Source organism: Pipistrellus kuhlii, unplaced genomic scaffold, assembly GCF_014108245.1.
Source record: "Pipistrellus kuhlii isolate mPipKuh1 unplaced genomic scaffold, mPipKuh1.p scaffold_m20_p_4, whole genome shotgun sequence".
NCBI lineage: Eukaryota > Metazoa > Chordata > Mammalia > Chiroptera > Vespertilionidae > Pipistrellus > Pipistrellus kuhlii.
The window spans coordinates 82,677,864-82,696,502 of NW_023425540.1; the positions used below are offsets into that span (position 1 = coordinate 82,677,864).

General features: G+C 46.9%; 1 protein-coding gene across 7 annotated transcripts in view; it reads right to left on the reverse strand.

The window, feature by feature from the left end:
- Positions 1 to 18,639, reverse strand: part of SNX29 (sorting nexin 29) — a 413,174-nt gene that overhangs the window by 125,118 nt on the left and 269,417 nt on the right. For all 7 annotated transcript variants that reach the window (XM_036411104.2, XM_036411105.2, XM_045571684.1 and 4 more), the window contains one exon: positions 14,620 to 14,736. In XM_036411104.2, coding sequence (XP_036266997.1) covers positions 14,620 to 14,736 — 117 coding nt within the window. The remainder of the gene's footprint in view (positions 1 to 14,619; positions 14,737 to 18,639) is intronic.

An 18,639-nucleotide genomic window follows, 5' to 3' on the forward strand; every position in this document is an offset into this window, starting at 1 on the left:
AAAGCCAAATTTTTTTAACTTAAACTTCTTCTAACGCCACTTCTTCAAAATAGACTCTCCCAGGCCGTGGTACTTTGAAAAGTTACACTCAGGGGGCCAAAGAGCCCACACGTGGCTCGCGAGCTGCAGTTTGCCAACCACTGCCTTAAGCAATTAGCTCTCATTTTGCACTTGCACTGCAAAAATCTACCTCCCATCCCGCCAACACCCCTGCTTTCTCATCTCATGTTTCAATAAGGAGCAAACTGTGAATGGCATGGCTCTGCGGTCCAGTGTGGCTGCTGTGAGCATCAAGTAGCCTGGGCTTCCCTTGCCTCTGGAGGCTGCCGGCCTGGGTCTGGACCACTTCCAGGGTTCCATGTGTATGTCTGTTCACTTGTTCTTTTGTTTTACAGATGTACAACTAGAGGTATCAGAGTCATGTGGGGTTTAAAAGTCAGCTGAGATCTAAGATTTTCTGCTGGGCATAAAGAATTGGCAAATAGGAGTTTTAAAGTTTTTATTCTACCTCTGGGCAGCCCTGGAAGCCTGCACAAAGGCAGGCTATCACACCCCTTAACTTTGTTTTCATGTGTCTGTTTTTCTCAAAAGACAGTCTTTGAGAACAATATTCTCAGAGCCCAAGATATACTAGGGACATACTGATCGCTGAAAGAATGTTGCCAGTGGATGGACAGACAGATGAACAGGTGGATGAATGAATGGGAGGAGAATGAGAGGGAAGGAATGTGAGAAAATCACCTCATTTACTAAGATGGACATGTCATTTCTTCCCAGGTAGTCAAGATACACGAACAACATACGAACAAGGACGCCTATACAAGGGCATTTACTGCAACATCATTCGTGGCAATAACAGCCTGGGAACAACAATGAATGGTTACCTAAGATACGGCTCCAGTGCGAGCCAGCCTGCACAGCCACTGCAGGGAGAGCACAGATCGCTGCTGACTGGGGGTGTTCTCTAAGGTTTATTGTCAAACGGCAAAAGCCAGACACAAAACAGCGTGTCAGATGAGCACCTATTTTCCTGAAGCAGCTGGGAGGTGGGTACTCACGCGACTGGATGCGCAGTAAGCATTTCTAGAGACACGGAAACTGCCAACTGTGGCTGCTGTGAGCAAAGGACAGTGAGAAGTAAGGCACAGGGGCAAGAGGAAGGTTCATTTTTTTACTGTAAAACGTCATACCTTCTACATTTTTACCATGTACTGAGCTGTTACCCTTCTGAAAAACAAGTGTAACAACCTTGACATTTTAAATTAAAAGAAGAAGTGTTATGTCTAAGACGGGGAAAAACACCCAGTGACTGCCTCTGAGAGAGGGGTGGGGACAGTGGAGAAGGGACCGTTCTGGGATGAGGCCTTGAGAGGAATGCGGGCCACACAAACTTGTGCCCTTGTCAACATTCAGTGGCCACACAATTAAAACATGTACATTTCAACGTATATAAATGTTATCTCAAACGAAGGAAAAACTACAAACAAAAATATTAAACTCCAGAATGCACACTTTAGTATTTTGGACGAAATGAAAACTAAAATGTGCAGCTTACTTTGCATCAGAAAAAGAAGATGACTTGGTGGGAGTGGGCGGGGGGAGGGGGGAGGGGGGGTGTGTGTGTCTGGGCCGTCAAATGTCAGTGGCGGCACCCAGGGGATAGGGACGCGGAGCTCGCCATGAAAGCCGTCCATAGAACTATTTCAAATTTTTCCAGATAAAATGGAAAAATATGTTTTGATCAACCATGCAGAAAACAACAGAAATGTCTTTCTAGTCTCTGCATAGAAAATGATATTATAATATCAGTGTCCTATTACAGGGCTAGCAGAGCACAGCCTCTGTATTTAAGGTTATCAGTTTTCAACATGGGGGAAGCAGTGGATATGTGTCAGATGGTTAATTAATAAAACTGTCATACTGCCGAAACCGGTTTGGCTCAGTGAATAGAGTGTCGGTCTGTGGACTGAAAGGTCCCGGGTTCGATTCCAGTCAAGGGCATGTACATTGGCAGCTGGTCGATGTTTCTCTCTCATCGATGTTTCTAGCTCTCCGTCCCTCACCCTTCCTCTGTAAAAAATCAATTATATATATATATATATGGCTGTCATATTTATCTGGATTCTGAGATATTGGTGGTACTTATCAGCTCTTTAAAAATGGTAATGTATTCTGATTTCTTTCCCCATTCTAACTAAGTGCTTCCATTTTGTAGAAAAGGGGCTCGGGCCGGCTGGGCCTGAGCTCGGAAGTGGCTGTGTGGCCTAGAACAAGCCGCCACCCTTCTCTGGGCCCGTCCCCCTGTGAAACAGCCCCTGTGGGGTTGCTGTGAGGCTTCCACACGATCCTGCGAAGACCATCCCCTGCCCAGTGCCAGGCAGAAGCAGCTGTTTGGTGAGTGGCAGCTGCTCTCAAGGGTATTGGACAGAACAGACCGGCATGGGCGGCCCCCGCAGCCCTCACCCATGAGTGGGGGCCACCGCTCCATCCCCCACATGCACAGGCTCTCCCGGTGTTCGGGTGCTTCCTCACAGACTCGCACCGAGCACCAGGGCGGCCTCAGGGAATGGAGACAAAGCCGGGCTCACAAGCACTCAATCCCCCAGGAGAGGTGCCTTTCAGTGCCGGATCCACACAATTAATTTCATGTCACCGTGGGAAAGTCTCAGAGAAGAGTTGGGATAACAGGGGCTGCCAAGGGGATAAGGGAACTCGGCCTGGAGGGAAGGTGGCAGGGCTGAGGCTGGAGCATGGGGAAAACAGCCAGTCCCTCACCTCCGCTCAAATCCAGGGGAGCCACTGCAGGGAATTCGCAAGCTCATGTTTCAGAAAGCCACTGGGAGCCAGGCAACAGGGACAAGCCAGGAGGCTGCTACACACACACACACACACACACACACACCATCTAGACTATGCACATGAGATAATATGCCAACCTCCCTGCCCATCACCTTTCATCAACAGATTTTCTAAAGCTTACTTGTAAGAAAAGTGCTAATTAACAACTGTCTACAGTTTCACTAGGCTTAAGTTGCTAATATAAAGTTATTCTTAAGTTATGAATTTTCAGCCAATCTCTAGTGAAAGACTTGGGCCTATAAGGACGAGTTGAGAGCATTTAACTAATCCATGCCTGCTCTGCCACAGATGATGAAACCAAGGCCGGAGGATGAAGTAGCAACCTCACAGTGGTCGGGTCTCCTGGCTGCAGACTTCTCGTCCCATGAGGAAGGGGTTTCTTACCTGCTCTTGACAGACCCCCAGGGACACTAGGACCTACCCATTGGCTCAGTGCCCTGTCCCCTTAATGCCTGGCTTCAACAGGTTCTGACTCTACTCTGACCCTATATCAATCTGAGAAGAGCTACTCTTAAGGGTTACACAAGCATGATTTATTTAAAGGGGGGAAAAGTTTAGAAAACACTAAGCTGCCTCATTCACTCTCATTTCACCCTTAAGTCCCATAGAATAACCAGAGAAACTGAGGCACCGAGCAACCAAACATGCCAAAAAAAATAGCTGTGCAAATTCAAGAATCCAAACCCGCTCTCACTAGTCCTGTGGTGTAACTATAGAGTAAATGCAGGAGTTCCTTCAAAACACTGCCCACACAACTGGAACTGTCACTTAGAAATCAGCAGGGAGCAGTGTGTAAGAGCATTAAGGTGTCAAAGATGTTTAGGCAGCGGGTCTGAGGAACCTGTTATTACAGACAGCAGTGGCTCTGGCTTATCTGGGCTGATCTGCAGGAGATTTCAGACTGCAAGGACAACAGAAGGTATCGCCATGTCCATCACCTCAAATGCTGTCTTCTTGCAAACACCCCTCCTGAGCTCCCACGGGCATATGCGTCACTGGGAAAACCCCTCCAGGACAGAGACTGTGGCTCATTCACTTTTGCACTTCCAGTCCCTGAACCCAGTACCTTCCCATATTTCCCTATCAGGGGCCGGTAACTACGGATCCAGTTCCGCAGAATGACAATCCTCAGAATGACAATCCTCAGGAACACTCTTCAGGAAATACACATCCAGGTTCGCTTCCTGCAGCTGGTGTGGCTAAGCCCACTCCCGGTTCCTTCCTTACACAGTTCCCCACACATGCACCTTTCACAGTTTACAAGGTGCCCCCACTTGACCCTCACATCCCCTCTCACAGAAGGAGCTGAACGCTGCCACTGCACTGAGCGTGGTGTCCACCCCAGCACCGCCTGTCTGCATGGAGGCGTCAGCTTACTTCCTACTCCCTCCAGGGCTGCAGCTCACTGGGCCCGGCTGTGCCCTAACTCACTGCACAATGCCCAGGGCCTGTCCTGGTGCCTGGCAACAGGGTAGTAATCCATGATGACATTTATCTTTCTTTCTGAACAGAAATATCTGGAAGGGTAAGCACCCAAAACATCAGGATGGTTCCCTCTAGGGTGGGAATGGAATTGAGGGTGACGGCAAGGGGATTTTAGCATCCGAATGTTGGCACTAAGAATGTATTCAGATATGACTTGTGCCTTTCAAACATGTTTTTAATAGCAGTTATAGTAGATTAAATGGTGGCCCCCAAATGGCTATATCCACAGCTCAAGTTTTAAAACCTGTAAATGTGGCTTACTTGTAAAAACAATATTTGCAGATGTACTTAAGTTAAGGATCTCGAGATGAGATCATCCTGAATTATCCAGATGGGCCCTAAGTCCAAAGAAAAGTGTTCTTATGAAGACATACAGAAGGGAGACACACAGAGAGAAAAAGGCAGAGAAGACAGAGACAGAAATTGGAATGATGTGGTCACAAGCCAAGGAATGCCGGGTGCCACCAGAAGCTAGAAGAGGTAAGGAAGGATCCTCCCAGAGCCTCCACATGGAGCATGGCCCTCCTAACCCCTTGATTTCAGAGTTCTAGTCTCCAGACTGTTAGAGAGCACGTATTTGTTGCTTTGTTACAGTTCTTTGCCTCTTACTTGGTGCCAGGCCATGTTACACATTTCAGATACATCATCATCCTAATGGGTTGGCACCCTGACTCTGAGCCCATACTTGCTTGTCAGGGCATCTGTGCTGCCTGAGACTGCACCAGCACTGCTGATCGGAAACTGAAGGGAGAGCGTCCTCTCCTCGCTACCAGAGTCCATGTATTCACATCTGACTCTCATACCGCCTGCAACCATCCAGCTCCCTCCCAACCGAGGCTCCATGCCTAAAAACCTCAGGAAACACAGACCTGACGCAGCAGGACCATCTCCCTGGGAAACCCGCCTGTGTGATCTCTCAGAACGCAGAGATGCTGACAGTAGGGACTCGTAGGTTATGGCTCAGGCAGGGGCTCAGGTGGGTGCCCCCTCCCCCACAATGCAGACTGTGAGGGCCCAGGGGACAGTCCAAGGTTTGTTCTCTGGCTGCCAGGGTGCAGGTCAGCATCTGAACAAAGAGGATGCTAAGTCTGCATCCAGTGAATACATAAATGAGGTGCCAAAGCACTGGGTCTTAGGGTGTGGGTAAGATTCAGACCACTGTCCAGAACAGAAGTGATATTCCACAGGGGCTGGGCACGGGGAAAGTCTTCTCTAGTAGCTCTTCCACCAACAACTTCTCTAAATAAGCTCGGGCTTGTTCCGACAGCCACAGCCTCTCTGTGACTGACAGGTAATTTCATACCCAAATTGGAAAGCATTTAAATGGAGACATCAGGAAAACCAGGGTGGGAGACATATGATAGCTCCTTGCACATGACAGCAAATAAAAAATGAAAACAGCAAAGTTGATTATCTTGTGACAAATAAATTCATGGTCCCTTGTCCTGTGTGGAATTGACACAGAATATTTTGTTTCAGTGAAATTCACCAAGTATTTTCTGGGCATCCATAGTCTGAATGCTATGGTGAGAAGTAGGTACTAATATTCATTCATTCCACAAAAAATTTAAACTCTTTACCAGGCCCGGAGGACACAGCCAAGTATAAAAGTGGACCAAGATGAAGACAATGAATAAACAACTCTATACTAAGTAGTGATAAGTGCTCTGAGCAAAAATAAAGCAGGGGCTATTTTATTCAGGGGTTTGGTAAGGTGGTATTTGACTTCCTACTTTGGATGGTTTAGAGGCATTTTCTCGTTTAATTCAAACTTCACACAATTCACTCTGGTGAGCATCACCAGTTCCCTTTAAAGATGAGGGCACGAAACTCTGAAAAAGTAAGAGACTTGCCAACTCCAGCACTTACTAGGTGGGAAGACTTGGGGGCATTATCTTACTGGGCCTTAAGTTCCTCATCTCTGCATGGCGACAGGAGTACGTGACTCATGGGCTTGCTACTCCATATAAAACCCCTGGGAAAGCATTTGGTATGTAATAGGCATGCAATTAATGTTACCTACTGCTGCAGGTTGGAGCGTAAATGCCACTCCCACTTTTAAGGACTTCATTATCTGAGGGAGAAGCCAAAAGATACACCCATAAAACTAGTGGCTGATAACACCCATGACAAACCATGCCGATTTATAACATCATCCCACTGCCAAACAGGCCCATCCTTGAAGACCCAAGTCCCCATCTCCTCTTTGAAACCTTCCATGACCAATCCCAGCAGTTCCTTAAGACACCATGGTGTCACCATTCCACCCGATAACTGACATAGCTCTATTTCTTTATTCATTCATTCATTCATTCATTCACTCACTCACTCACTCATTCATTCATTCAACAAATATGTTTCAAAAGGCAGACCCACATCAGACCCCATGGCAAACATGTGTTAACTTTGTCTGTGTCCCCCACAGGACAACAAACTTCTTGGGGATGGAGAAAATTAACTGGGTATAGTTCAACAGAGCAAATTAATTAGTACCTAAGGGCCACATTTAGAAAGTAGGTAAAATGGGTAGTCCAGAGGAAAAAAGATTTTAGGGGGTTTTAGAGGAAATTCAAAATAAAAACAACTTAGTATTGCTGAAACCGGTTTGGCTTAGTCGATCTGTGGACTGAAAGGTCCCAGGTTCGATTTTGGTCAAAGGCATGTACATTGGTTGCGGGCACTTCCTTGGTAGGGGATGTTCAGGAGGCAGCTCATCGATGTTTCTAGCTCTCTATCCCTCTCTCTTCCTCTATGTAAAAAATCAGTAAAATATATCTAAAAAAAAAACAAAACAAAAAAACCACACACAAAAAAACCACAACAACAACTTAGCATTGACAGAGCCCTAAGGACTTTCTTAAAGAATGAGCTAGAGCCAGTGGTTGGCAAACTCATTAGTCAACAGAGCCAAATATCAAAAGTACAATGATTGAAATTTCTTTTGAGAACCAAATTTTTTAAACTTAAACTTCTCCTAACTCCACTTCTTCAAAATAGACTTGCCCAGGCCGTGGTATTTTGTGGAAGAGCCACACTCAACTGAGGGGCCAAAGACCCGCATGTGGCTTGAGAGCCGTAGTTTGCCGACCACGGAGCTAGACTTTGCAGGACAGGGAAGAGTGGAGAGTAGAAGCCAGCATATGGAGAAAGCCAAGCTCAACAACATGAACAGTATAAATGGTGCATGAATAAAGAAGATGCATGCCTCTCTGTATGTAAATGCATAACAAATATCTAAGACATATACCAAAGTCTTCATTATAGGGTTCTCTGGGAAAGGGACACATGTTTTGTACTCTATTCAGTTGCACATTATTTCTTTCAAAAATAGATTATGTAATTTAGAAAAAAAAATTAAAGCACATCTTCTGAAAGACAAAAGGAAGAGAAACAAAATACCAAAGGTAGAAGGAAAAGCAATGGTAAGGGATTGGACTCCATGGCCAAAGAAGCAATAGCAAGAGGTGAGGAAGGGGCGTGTCAGGTTCTGCTCCAGCATCTGCAAGATTATTTTTAAAACGCAGCCGAAACATTTCTGCACTGCATCGAGGCACTGGGAGCACCAGCTGGCTGTGAGCCCTGCATAACAGAGTGAGAGACGAGTCCCATTGAAGAAAACACACACACATGCACACACACACTCATGCTGGCAAAGGCGATGATACTCCTGGACCGCCAAAAAAAAAAAAGCCACTTTTCCAGAAATAAAATCTAAGGGGGCCTGAGGCTTTTCTGGCCAAGTCAGACCTCAGATGCCTTCCTGGTCACATCAGTCACAAAGCAAGCTACAACTACCCACCTGGGCATGGACAAGACCCTTAGATTTTCAGTGGCTAGGAGAATACCATCCAAACCCTCGTCAACAAAATCCTTGTCCTCAAAACCAGAGCAGCAGCTTTGTAGACCCCAGGGCAAGAAGGCTTAGGAACCTCACGGGCAATGGTACTCATCCCTCCAGAAGAGGGCATTTCTAAAAGAACACAAAAGGGGAGCCAACAGTTTGGCTTTTTGTCCCTTAAGCGGGTATCTCTTTACTAAAATGCACCTGTTCCAATGCAACCATGTGACCGGCTGGTCTCCTGGAAGAGACAGCAACATAACGTATACATGACGTGTTCTGGATTCCATAAACCAGCTGGAAAGAGACACAACTGTCATCAAACACAGCAAAAACATCTTTTTTTTTTTTTTTTTTTTTTTTTTTTTTTTTTACTGAAGATATTTAAACCCATGTCACGGAGTTGAGGATAGCTTTCAGAATAAATTGTATGATCCTTTTGATGTGCAAATGTCACTCAACTAAAATCACTCACTTCCCAAGATAATGATGGGCCCTAAGGTAATGATGGGTCCTAAGGTAATGATGGGTCAGAAGAGAAGGAAGTAGAGATGAGCTATTTAAAAAGAAGAAGAAATCTAAAAAAGAATGTAAAAAGTCACCTGCAATTGGTGGAGAAGGTAAAACTAAACAGAATGGAACTCTATTGTCATGTAGAAATTATCATTAATAAATAAAGTAAAAAATATATTTAGTTAGGTTAGAAGGCTTTTATAAGTATAATCATGTGGTTATTATGGATCCCTAGAAATACTGTGTGCTAATTTAGTAGAATAAGTTAGATTAGGATTTAGATGAATAGTCTTGGTCGTCAGACTTACAAGTCAAGGTGGAGACAGAATGAAGGGGCTGGGAGAGCCTACATTCAGATGATGACAAACGGACAAGAGTCAAGGACAGTGCTGCAGTCTGACCACAGAGACCGAGAGAGGTCCAGTCCCAGACCAACCTACACAGGATCACACGTGCTTGCCCCAGTCACAGGAACCACTTTTCCATGCTAATAACTTCCTACTGAGAAACCTACATGCCAATCAAATATACAGGGTCAGGAGCCAAGCAACCCAGGTCTTCAGGTTGCTACCTAGAGGATGTTGAGGTCACTACCTGAGGAGAGGCGGGGTATGGGGTGAGGGGAGGTCTGGGGGCATCTTCCATGAAGGCAAAGAGAGAGATCAAAGCTAACTTATCAAATGAGTAAAAGCAGACCCTGCTCACACCAATAATGACCGTGTGCCATGAGATCACGATTTAGAATCATCCGAATCTGAGCACCTGGGTTAGGTGAAAACAAAAGGAGGAAAGGCAAGTGCATCTTGGAAGGACTTGGTGGTAAGTAAAGGGGAGCACAGGGCTGTGATTCCCCCGAGCATCCTGGTTGCTACCGCCTGTCATCTCTCCTCTGGTGGGGCTCCAGGGGTGGTCTCATAGCCCCAGCCTCTGCTTCTTCAGAATCTGTGACAGGATAGGTCTCAGGGGTATCTTTTCCAGACCTCAGTCTCCAAGCCTAGTCACATGCAATCAAAGCGAAGAAACGCAAATCACACCAAGTTTATTCTGGTCTTTGATTTAGTCAAGGGTAGAGTCCACATTCTCCACATCTGCCACATCCCTACTGAGTATCCCACACTTTGTATCTGTCACCACAAGAAACACAAGTGGCCAGCAGGCAGACTAAGCCAATGCAGAAATTACTCCCTCGCCCCACAGCTGGTCTGCACGGAGCATAGAGTGTATAAACCCTGATAACTCTGTCCCCTGCCAGTGCTTCCTATTTGCAGCAATGTGGGGGACCGGCTGTGAGCAGCTAGAACACGCTGCACTCGCCAATAGGCACACAACTCTCATTTTAATGGAAATATTATTTTAAAGTCCCATACCCATAAGCCTTGGGGAGCCAGGCTCTGCCCACCCAAACTCTACACTGTAGCCCCCAGAGCTCCCCAGTGGAGCCCAGCTACCCATGGTGACAAGCAAGCCAGGTATAAATGGTACGAGAGTGCATCCCAAGCACATGTGGGAGGAAAGATCTGTGACCCAGGAGCCCTCCGAGGTACAGGACGTATCTGCTTTACCGTCCAGGGGTATGTGGTCATGCGGGGTATTTGCCTGTGGATAGAAAACCCTGGGTGGGCCCAAATGCGTTCTGCCAGAACCTTTCCAGGTGATTTGTGTCAAAAATGATAATTTCTGAGCTAAGCCTCTATGTGAGACATAGTTTTAGTAGCCGCTCTTTAATGACACTTTTGAAAATGATCTCCTCCAAGACAGCAAGCAATCGGAACACAGTGTCAGGGGCCGTGTTACAAAGCCACCTGGTTATTTGGAACATGGTGCTGAGCTGCGGTGGGACCACAGCCAGTTTGGTACTTGATCGCCAGATAGTCCACAAGCTGAACAATACTTCTCTTATTAAATCTCTTATCATCCCGACTTAACAGCATCAGCTACCTCTGAAGGTTTTAAAGATACCAAGAAAGTCCCAGGAAACATTTTTTTTCCCAAATGAACCTTCTCACAGAATTGGGATGAGTTTTTTCACCAAGCTTACTCCTGAATTTTTAATCATTTGTCTTTTTCTCCCACCAGCTCAATCATTTCACCCGTGGCGGGAAGGAGACCCATGGAAACGCCAAGTCTCCTCTCCAGCAGGATCCAGGAAGGCACCTTTCTGGGTCAGCAAATGTGTGGCCAACAGTGTCATCACAGTCTCTACAGGTGCTGGCCAGGCTCATACATCAAAGCTGCATGTGACCGTGTGCCAGCCTGAGAGGAGGGGAGTGAACACAGTCGCTGTCTCAGGGAAGCTGTCCTCAGCCCACAGGAAATTCAATACAACATGGTTATACAGAGCGACAAATGCTGGGGTGCAAAGTGCACGGAACACGGGTGCGGGCCAGCCAGGTGCTGGGAGGGGAGGTCTGTAAAAGCATTTGCTCGTGGAAGTGGATTCCACTGAAAGCCCCATCACAGGACCGCGTGCAAAACGCAAAGTCTTGGGCAATGAAGAAATGAAAGGATGTGTGGTTTCTCCAAGTCACTGCAATGAACAGCAGCTATCATCCTGTCAGAGTGATGTAAGTTTATGGAACTCTAGACAATGGGAAGGGAAAAGACAGTGAAACAGGTGCAGAGAAAGATTCAGGCAGAGGGGAGAAACAGACAGAGGCCAGCACACACACAGGAAGGGAGAGGCAGAGCCGGAAATGAAGTCAGACAGAGGCAGGCCAAGAAAGAAAAGCAGAGAGAGGGGTAGGTAGCGAGAGGGGACTAGAAAGAGAAAAGCACACAGAGGCAATAGAAGAAACTAAAAGGCAGATAACACACAGAGAGAAACAGAGCAAGAAGGAGAACAGGGCACAATGGAGAAACGCAGAAGCACCTGACCTTTGAGAGGCCCCAAGTGCCCGGGGTGCGGTGCTGCAAACATGACTGAGACCCAGGCCAGCTGGACCCCAACTGAAGGTAGCCTGTCACCTCCAGTGGAGGGAGGGCATGCTCACTGCACCCCACAGCCACACAATGTCACCCCCTCTCTTCCAAGTCCTGCGGATCCCATACCAGGCAGGCTCCTGAGACAAAGCAGGCTTCCATGACCTCCTTGCCAGCCGGTGCATGGGGAACTGACATGATACGCAACACAGCCCTACCTTTCCCACATGCACACCTTGGAGAGCATCTTAGGAATGATGCTCCTTGGGGAAGTAATTGTGGGGAATGACACATACAATGTATGCTGTATCTACCCCTTCAGAGAGCCATGAGGCACTCTCGGGGGGAAGTCCCACAGCAGAGAAACCTATTCAACACCATTCAATCCAGAATGTTCAATCTTGTTCCGTGAGGGATCTGAATCTTTAAAACCACCCAGAGTGTCGTGCCTAGAGCAAAATAGACACTAAGTTTTCCTTGAAATTGAGGGGGGGAAGGGGGAGAGGGATTAAGCATCATGGTGTTAAAGCATTCTGGTGCCACCAGGAGGCTGCATGCCTTGGGGTAGGCAAGTCATGTCTTGAAATCAACCTGCACCTCAGTTTGCTCAGCTGAAAAATGGATCTAATAACTAACACAGCGTTATTCTGAGGAGGAGAGGATAAAAATGCATCCAAGCCCAAGCACATGTTAAGTGGCTAACAAAGGTGGTTCCCTCCCCAAACAAGCATGGGAGGGGAGAGGGGAGAGCAGTGACTGATGGACTGATGCTTTGAGTCAGGGCAGCGATCAAAGAAACCTCAGATCAGACCACATCGGCCATCTCTTCGAGTAAGTGGAGTGAGCCACTTGAAGGTAGTGGGAACAGAGACCCACCAGAGAAAACAGGAATGCACTGCAATTATATTTTGCTCCCCCCATGAGAACAACCTCCATTTGGGAATTGTTTAGTTGTCCACTCTCCCTGTGCTGTGACCTTAATTGACTTCTATGTCTTACAGGTTCTATTACCCTGTCTCCATTTATTATGCAAAATAGGAGCTCTTGTCCCAGAGAATTTTCAGGGCTGTAATCAAATCTTGTTAAAAAGGTAACAAAAAAACATAAAAACAAAAACTCCACACTCATTCACATCTTACAGGGGGCGGGAGGGAGAGAGAAAATAATGAGGCGAGAGTTCTAAAAATATATTCAGAGAAAGAAAAGGAAAAAATTCAATCCGAAGTCGCAAACTCCTTGAAAATAAGTTCTTTAGCTTAAAAGTTTATGAGAAGGAACTTTCCCTCTTCCCATCTTTAAGGAAGACTATTATGTGGTCCACACCATCCTTTTCTGCTCTATGAGATAAAGTTCCACTTAGCAAACATTAAGTGAGCACCCACACAGTGCTAGGCACTGGGGATTCACAGATGAAAGCAGGGCGGGGCTGACCCGTGGCCACCACAGAGTTGTTTTATTGGCAGCATCTCAACAAGCTGCCCAATGAGGCTGCAGCCACGTGACTCCCCATTGATCAAAGAGGAAACTGGGGTTTCCAAATAAAGAGACACAGTTCTGCCCTTGAGGCGCTCAAACACTGTCGTTCTGGGAGGGAGTCTAATCCAGGGTCTGCGGAGAGCCAGGCCAAGTGGAAACAGAGGGAGGAGAGGCTGAGACTCCCAGGACAAGTGCCTCTCACAATTAAAAGGAAGATAGGCTCCAGATCTGTAACGGAACTTGAATTTTTTTCCTTCCTTCTGCCCCAGCTGTCTGATGGGGAAGATGAGCAGAGTGGGCCTGAGGGCAAGGTGTGCTCTAATCTCTGAGTACACCAGCCAGCGTGATATTTGAGGGAATAAGGGAATTATTGGTAACGTAGGAAAAAGTGATATCATGGTTATATTTGGGGGGCGGGGGGCCGAGGGAGGAAGGGAGGGAAAAGTAGAGAAGTCTATAGGTGAAATATCCAGTATTTAATTCAAAATAATACAGAAAGGGGAAGCAGGCATGGGTAGCTTCAAAAAGACTGGCCAGATTAATAATAATTCAACTTATTATAAATGAGTACATACAATGGATATGTAAAAGGCATTATACCAATCTCCTACCTCTGGGCATTTAACATTTGACATTAACAAAAAGTTTCCAGATGAAAAACTATTATAAATGGGTTTGAAAGGACAAAATGCTCTCAACAGCATGGTTTGTAATAGCTAAGTACTGGCAAGAATCTCAATGTCAGCGGACATGAGACTGGATTAAAAATAATGTGGTATTTCATTCAGCAGAGAACTAGAGTCAAGAAAGTGAATGAACCCGATCAGGAGTTCTCAACGAGGGTGACTCTGCCCCCCAGAGGACAGCTGGCCATGTCTGGAGACATCTTTGGTTGCCATGTCGGGGTGGGGTGCTACTGGCCTCTAGTGGGTAGGGATCGGGGATACAGCTAAACATCCCACAATACACAGAACACCCCTCTCCTCACCCCCTTCAAAAAAGCACACCGCCCAAACAATCCAGAGAGGCACAGTTTAAAATCTCTATATCAGATCTATATACTCCTCAGACCATAGTACTGAATTAAAAACAAACAAAAACAAGGGGCAAAAAGAGATATGTACAAGTAATAGCATGTAGGTGAAAGTTACACAAAACCAAGACTATTTATTGCTCATGGGAATTTATCTATGTAGTAAAGTATAAAAATATGGAAGGAAAGGCTATATGTCAGCCTCAGATCATTGACATCAAGGGCAGGGGCATGATATACTGCAAAGGGGCTTCAACAGAATTTGTAGCATTTATTTTATTTACTTTATCTTACCTAAAAAAAGAAAAAGCAAGTGTTAAAGGTTAATGCACAGAAAAGCTGGATGTTGGGCACGTGAGAGCTCACTCTTTAGTCTCTTTCCCTTCACGTCGCTAACAATGAACAGACTAAGCAGCGGGGCTGTGGACAGGAAGGGCGGGGTGGTCAGACAGAGATGGGGCAGAGTGGCGTGGCTGGGGCATCTGAGGTCACTCACCGGCCCCCGGAGGTCGATGAGCTCCTGCCTCATCTGGGACACGAGGGCTTCCTTGGCCACCAGGGCCCGGTGCAGGCGCTCGTTGAACTCGATCAGCTCTCCGTGCATCTCCGCCACCTGGAACACACAAGCCCAGACAGTGAGGCTCCGAGGGCAGGGCCTCCCCAGGAATCACACAGCTCCTCTGGGCCCACATATGTCAGCAAGGCATCAGGAGGTCTTTGGGCTGGAGAGTAACACTGGTCACCTCTGGGCTACACCAGTGGTTGGCAAACTCATTAGTCAACAGAGAGCAAACCCGCAGTTTGCCGACCATGGGCTACACAATCCAACTGTGTGTGAACACATTTATTTTCTTGGTTGATTTAAACACCATGGAATTGACAGTCTACAATTTATGATCAGAACACTGTTGTATCAAGTCATTTTTGCACCTTAGGCTTTTATTATTAACTAGAGGTTCAGTGCACAAAATTTGTTCACAGGGGGTGTGTCCCTCAGCCCAGACTGCACCCTTTCCAATTTGGGACACTTCAAGGGATGCCCAACTGCCTGAGTTTAGGCCCGATCCCAGTGGCATCCCTCTCACAATCCAGGACTGCTGGCTTTCAACCACTCGCCTGCCCGCCTGCCCGCCTGCCTGATTGCCCCTAACTGCTTCTGCCTGCCAGCCTAATCACACCCTAACTGCTCCCCTGCCAGCCTGATTGCCCCTAATTTTCCTTCCTTGCCAGCCTGGTCACCCCTAACTGTCCTCCCCTGCAGGCCTGCCCCCCCCCCCAACTGCCCTCCCCTACAGGCTTGGTCGCCCCCAATTGCCCTCCCCTGCAGGCTTGGTTGCCCCCAACTGCCCTCCTTTGCAGGCCTGGTCCCTCCCAAGTGCCCTCCCCTTCTGGCCTGATTGCGCACAACTGCTTTTGCCTGCTGGCCATCTTGTGGTGGCCATCTTGTGTCCACATGGGGCAGCCATCTTTGACCACATGGGAGCAGCCATCTTGTGTATTGGAGTGATGGTCAATTTGCATATTACTCTTTTATTAGATAGTATGAACACTTTTCTAGCCAAGGTTTTCTTTCTAATCTGAGTTATGTCCCACTAGTGGCACAATTAGAATAACTGACCATCGGGGCCTAGGTTCTGAAAACCAAGAAAACAGAACCAGAGCCTTATTGAGATGGTGCGGGTGAGGGAGAGGGTGTAGGTGCAGGTGCAGGTGACAGACACAATGTGGCAGCTCAGCTACCCTTTGCTCACTGCTTCTAAGCCAGGAAATTGCATGCTATGCACTGCATGTTCTTCCTCACACCAGCTCTGCAGGGCGGGGATTGCTATTCCCGCCTTAGGAAGAGAAATGTGTTGAGTTTAAGGCACTGGGCCAAGGTCAGATAGCTAATAAAGGGCTGACTCTGGAGCCTGGGCTCCTGACCACTGGGCGACTTGCCACATCCTGCCATTCACTATGCCCAGAGGTAACCCAACCAGGTCTGCTGTGAGCACTCAAATTTTTCCACATTCATGCAATACTCTTAGCTGATCCCAAATGTTTTTTAAATGGGGACAGCCATAAGATAACCTATGACTGATGTACAAAATGAACAACAGATCTTTCCAGCAGTGACTTACAAAAAGCACAAAGATATCCTACATGGTCAAGGCACTTACAATAGATACTCTAAATAATGCATACTAGTAAATATCAAACCATTTGCAACAAGTACTTTATATAACATAGAAAATGTAATATCAGACTTAAGAAGGAATTTTAGAATAAGCTCTTTAAAATAAAGGCTTGCTGCCTGACTGGCATAGCTCAAGGGTGGACCTATGAAACAGGAAGTCATGGTTCCATTCCCGGTCACAGAACATGCCAGGTTGCAGGCACAATTGCCTGTAGGGAGCGTACAGAAGGCAGCTGATCAATGATTCTCACTCATCACTGAAATTTCTCTCTCTCTCTCCCTTTCTCTCTGAAATCAATAAAAATGTATTTTTTTAAAAAAGGGATTGTTAACCTGAGTATTAATGCCTCAGGAGGAATAAAGGGAGCTCTCCTTTTTTTTTGATAGGTTGATATATAAAGGATAAAAGGCAAAAAAGGAAACATCAGAATATTAACATTCGTCAAAGTGCATTCTTTCTATTCCTCCTTACTTTTTAGTTTGCTAATAATGTTCACTCTTTCATTAATCAGCAGAATTACCACTTCCAGGCGTCCTCAAACTTTTTAAAGTGGGGGCCAGATCACGGTCCCTCAGAGAGCTGGAGGGCCGGACTATATGAACTACTAATTCCTACTGTAACACCTCGGCTGCGCTCACTGCCCAAAAAACCTGGCGGGCCGGATCAGACTCCTCTGGGGGCCGCATGTGGCCCGCGGGCCGTAGTTTGAAGACGCCTGACTTAGACTCTTAGAAAGAATTAAAACTCTTCACATGGAACCAAAGGGAGCCACCGTGCAACCAGCGTGAAATGTGTGAGGCTCCGGCTGTAAGCCTGGGGCGGCCACACTTGCTCTGGGAGCCCCTCTCTGGGAAGGCACCTGCTGCCCCTCAGGCGCCCCCTATCAAATCCCTGTGAAATGCACAAAAGGCACTGCAAGACTGTGCGATGAGCAAGGGAGAGCAAGCCGCTGAGCCTGCTCACAGCCTTCTTCACTGCACAGACCTAACGTTAATATTCTCCGCTGCCTTCTTCCTTCTGTATAAAAGCAGCTGAACAAGACCTGTTTGGGCTTTTCACAAATAAATATAGTATCACTAACAATGCCCGTGTGGTTCTCCACGCGCTAACCGCATAACCCTCCTCGGGCTGAGCATCCAGTTATCTCCCTGTTAGCAGGAAACACACGATTGGCGTTATTAATGCTGACTACCTGCTACTATGCCCCCCAAATTCAAGCTTTAAATAAATGCCACTTTCACTTCCAATGCAAAGCAGGCTTCTGCTTTGTTTTTACTTTGCTTTTCAGTGGGAGCCAGTGTATTAAAACAATTTCCCCTAAATGCATAAAACATCAGAATATCCCAGCCTCCCGTGGTGTTTATGGCGAACTGCCAAAACCCTGCTTCTCGTTTGCAGGTGGAAAAGTGGGTTGACCACGTCAGGGAGGGCTTTCATTCCGCTAGGGAATGGGCTGGACCGATGGCACTGCAGACACAAAGATGAAATCATTTCCAGCAGCCATTGCCTTCAGTGCTCGTTGTTACTAAGCTCAGCTCTGAGATTCTGAATTTTCATACCACATATCCCTACATACACCCATTGACATAAACAGCTTTCATCTTAGAAAACTGTACTGAACTTCACTGTCCTCAAATAACGCTTTCCAAATTCTGGAATAACTAGAAATGAGTTCAAAACTCAGAGTGAGCCTTGGAAGAGGAATCTGAGATCACAAATAGCTCCTATTGTCACAAAAATAAAGACAGGCTACACCACTACTGCTGGCTGTAATTTCTACTCGGTTCTGAGGGCAAGTACAGGTGTCATCTGACCTCATTCCTTATTTTCAACAGCTACAGAGAATCACAGGGAACAGACAGAGGCAATAGGTGCCCTCAGATTCATTCTCTGCCAAGCAGGCAGAGCAATTTTCCCAAACAAGGTCGGATACTGTCCCTGCTGTTTAAAACCTTCAGTGCTTCCCACTGTCCTAAGGCCATAAGAGGCCTGCGAGATACATACCATCCTCTCTGACCTTCCCTCTGCCCCCTCCCTCTGTGTCTCACTGACTTCCACTCAGTCTCCTATCTTCCATATCCACACTGAGCGGCAGGTCACCCAGGAGATAGAGGAGAAAGGCGCACCCAGCAGAGGAAAGATCGGTGCCCAGGCTCTGAGGCTGATAGGGGGGTAGTTGACAGAGGTGGTTAAGGATTCAGACTCTGGTGCAAGACAAAGCTGTGCTTGATCACAGCACCATGTGCTTGGTACCAGTCACCAACCTCGGAGCCCATGCTATTCACTATAAAGCCATCCCAACTCCCTAGGCCACTGTGTGGTGGAAATGAGCTACCAGC